At 43.9% G+C, this 4,206-nt stretch overlaps 1 protein-coding gene across 1 annotated transcript in view; it reads left to right on the top strand.

Moving 5' to 3' along the window:
* The window catches only part of LOC101860674, a gene marked incomplete in the record, with an annotated part of 17,477 nt that overhangs the window by 6,267 nt on the left and 7,004 nt on the right, over positions 1-4,206 (top strand). The window contains 1 exon segment of the mRNA XM_005104339.3: positions 1,754-3,861. Coding sequence (XP_005104396.2) covers positions 2,662-3,861 — 1,200 coding nt within the window.

Raw genomic sequence — 4,206 nt, forward strand, 5'->3', positions numbered from 1 at the left:
TACTACTACTACTACTACTACTACTACTACTACTACTACTACTACTACTACTATTACTACTGTTGCTGTTGCTGTTGCTGTTGCTGTTGCTGTTGCTGTTGCTGTTGCTGTTGTTACTGCAGCTATTGCTGTTGCTATATTATGCGTTTTGGGGTTAAATTTTCATTGAATGAACCAATTTATCCCTAATTTTATCACTGAACGTTATTTTATTCTATGTTATGGGTCAGAACAAATTGTTTGCATCCAATCACGAATATTAAGCAATGGGGTTTTTTTTTGTTTTTTTAAATTGTGTGAACTTTTAGCTAAATTACAGTACTCAACTTCCCGTGAGACGGATTTTTGTAGTGAGTGACAATCGATACGGACCCAATAGCATACACTGGGGGCTGCTTTAATAGATTTTAGAGGCACATAATAAATGAATCATTGAATCATTGATGGTCAAGACCATGTGAGTGTGTGGTTGGCTGATATTCTGGTGTGGTTTGCTCGTTCTTTTTTTATCAAACATCTATCATCCTTATCTCTCAACCGTGTCTTGTATGTTACTCTCTAGCAACGCTTCGTATCTTCGGCATTTATGAGACCTGCTTGTGATGCAAATACCATAATACAGTAAAAATTGTACTATGAGACCATGAGACAGAGTCACATATTTACTTATTGACTGTTTGAAAGTGGGATTGTGCTGTAAACACGTGGATTTTTGGGGCCTGCTAGGACGGTAGAAATTGGCATTTCGTTCTGGAGAGAAGTGCCTTTAGATGTGTGGCTACAACTTCCAAAAATGTATTACAGGAAAAGATAAATGGAGTTACATTTTGATTTTAAAATCTCAATGTCCAACTCATAGGGAACATAGACACTATTTTTAATTGTTTGTTTGCTTCTTTCTTTTTAAATTGGACGGCCTATTCCAAATTTAGTTCTACCATCACCATCGCCATCACCACATGTCCTGCTATTACTATAGCTGCTGTGGCTGCTGCTTCAGCTGCAGCTGATGATGATGATGATGATGATGATGATGATGATGATGATGATGATGATGATGATTCAAAAAGAAGTAGAAGACATTATCACTACGTGCTCTAACCTCCGGCGTTCCCAGATTGCATGTGGTGTAATGGTTAGGCTATTTCCCGATGCACACAAACGACATAAGTTTGAAACCGGGGTGGGAAAGTTTTTTTCTCATCAAATATCTCCATCTGCCTGCTAGGATGTTATAGGTGATTGGAAGGCCCTACTGTTAGGTCATACGTCTTTCCTTTCCTTCTATTGTTTCTGTCTGTCTGTCTTTTTCCCCAGCACCAAACTAAACACCATTATTGTATCTATCTACTTCTTTTTATTCAAACAAACTAATTAGGATGTTGTATACAATTCAGCGCGGGTTGGCCCTGTTATTCATGGTAGAAGTAGCCTGCCTCCCAATTACCTAAATTGTGTAGATGGAGGCGTAAAACAGTTACTATATTATTACCCAGATTATATCGTCCTCAACCTAACATCACATCTTGAACCTGTACCTTTTCCTGGGTGGCTTGCGGGCGATCTGCTGTGGTTTGCTCATTTTTCCCTATCAAACATCCACCTCTCATATCTCTCCTCTTTCTTTTCTTTAGATATTGCTCTCTAGAGACATCTCTAATCCTCGGCACTTAAATGACTTGTTTGATTAGTAAGGGCCGTAAAACTCTTACTACTAAAACTAAAACTAAACTTGGACCTTTTCGTTTTTCAGCCTCGCAGCTCCTGAGCAGGACTTGAGATTTGAGGACCACACAAGAAAGACAGACTGACAAACCAGCTCGCAAACATATTGACAGACCAGCTCATAAACAGACTGATAGATGGACTCGTAAACAGACTGACAAAACAACAAGCACAAGTCACGTGACTGTTGTCGGTCAACTGATACGTGAGTCCAATTACACACGAATTGGGTTGAACGCCCGTCAATTCGCCAGAAGGCCCGCCAATCGGATTAAAGGCTCACCACAAGGTCTTATCATCCCCCGCCATTGTCCCCAAGCCCAAGTTTCAGCCCCTAACTCCTGATATTAGAATGTGTCGACTGTGATGTGAAAAGTGACCCTAAACTCCCAAGTCTCAAACCTCTGGATATCTTGGATACTACTACTGGAATGCGCGAATTTAATCATATGTGTGTTTGGGTGTGCGTCGTTGTGCATTTGCGACTGTAGTAGTAGTAGTAGTAGTAGTAGTACTAGTAGTAGTAGTAGTAGTAGTAGTAGTAGTAGTAGTAGTAGTAGTAGTAGTAGTGATGGTGTCTGTTTGTTCTCGAATGTGTATTTGAATGTGAGTTTGTATTACTTTTTCCTCGTAAAAGTATTTGTGTGAATGGGTGTGTGTGAGTGTTTGTATGTAAGTGTGCACGCGCGGCTATAAGTGTTTTGACTTAATGTTTGTTCGCTAATGTATAAAAAAATATATATTTATATATAAGCTTGAGTGAGTGAGTGAGTGAATGAGTGAGTGGATGAGTGAGAGAGAGAGTGTGTGTAAGAGCCAGAATTTGCGTGTGTATATTTCAGCGTGGGTGATTGAGAATGTGTGTTTGTGTATAAGCGTGAGCGTTCGTATATATTTGCTCGTGTATGCGTCTGTGCGTGTGTGTATACCGTGATCATGTGCAGACCACTACTAATTGCCTTCAGAAGGTACATACCCTTAGTAACGTCTTTCCGGGAGAGGTACGCCAAGACCTTCCTGCTGGTCTGCCTCTTCAGCATTCTCCTGTCAGCTTACATGTCCACATACCTACTGGACTCTGTCCGGAGAATACAGGACATCGGATCGGAGAACAACTTGATCCTGTACCGGGAGGTATACCGACATGAGGCGTGGCCAGAGGTGGAGGGGGTCGTCAAAGATCCTGGCAGCCTGCCTCCTAATGCGCACTACTTCTGGTGTGGGGAGAAAATCTTCCGTTTCGAGGACTATCTCGGAGTGTTGAGTATCGTCCGCGTTCTCAAACCTGTCAAGCTCATCTTCCACTACAACACGCTCCCGTCTGTGGACGACAATTGGTACCATACGTGGTTTCAGGAGCTCAAGCAGTCGGTACCTAATCTGGTGCTGCAGTACCATGTCGTCCGTCACAAGTGCGGCTCTGTGGAGGCTTTGAGGTTTTACTTGGGGACGCTAGCGGAGGAGGGCGGAGTCTACGTCGGTGAGAGGACCATCGTCACCGAGATGCCAGAGGTCGAAGGTTACAGAGAAAGCGAGGTATTCCATTCCTTCCGGGTCAACGAGCTCGAACATGACTTCACTCAAGGTCTGGTCATCGCCAGGCGAGGGTTCCCGCGTCAACAGGTGGCTGGTCTGCTCAGCTCGATTCTGAACCACGACAAAAAGTGTTATGACGTCACTGAATACAACCGCATATTCCCGTCTTCGTCGTCGTCGTCGTCGTCTTCGCCTTCTTCTTCTTCTCCTAGTGGTGACAGCGGCCCACTCAACAGCAACAAAAACTCCTCCTCATTCTCACCTTGTCTCGTCCTATCAGAGGCGCTAGTCCCCAAAGACATTGTGACGTCACCCACACCACTAGCAGAACTCTCTCGCTGGTTGTTTTACGGTGAGCGGCGAGCTAGACAGGTGACCCCTGACCCGCTGGGCACTCCCCTCATCCCCCTCATCTCACACATCATCTGGTTGCCCCCCACCAACATCTTCAAGTCCAGCGAGTTCAAACTCCTGCACTATCTCAGCATCATGTCTGCCCTCCACGTTGCCGGCTTCAGGCGTGTGTTCGTGCATGGTGCTGTCCGGCCACACGGGCACTGGTGGGACCAGCTCCGTGGAGAAAACGTCACTTTTCTCAAGGTAACAGAAACAGCCAGCCTAAATAAATCTTTTTGTTTTTTGTTTTTTGGGGGGGGTGGCGTTGGGGGATGTCAATTGGGTTTTTTCATGTTTTTTCAATTGTTTTTGTCATGCTTTTGTCGCAATTTTTGCCAGTTTTTAATAGTTTTTGTCATGTCTTGTTATAATTTTTGTCACTGTTTTCTCCCGTTTCAGCCCAGTATTTTCGTTTACTGGCTGGATATTTTGTTATTGGTATTGTTATTTTGTTCGGCGCACGGGCACTGGTGGAACCAGCTCAGTGGAGAGAACGTTGTTGTTGTTGTTGTTGTTGTTGTTGTTGTTGTTGTGTGTGTGTGTGTGGTA

This window comes from Aplysia californica, unplaced genomic scaffold (genome assembly GCF_000002075.1).
Source record: "Aplysia californica isolate F4 #8 unplaced genomic scaffold, AplCal3.0 scaffold00415, whole genome shotgun sequence".
NCBI classification, from domain to species: domain Eukaryota; kingdom Metazoa; phylum Mollusca; class Gastropoda; order Aplysiida; family Aplysiidae; genus Aplysia; species Aplysia californica.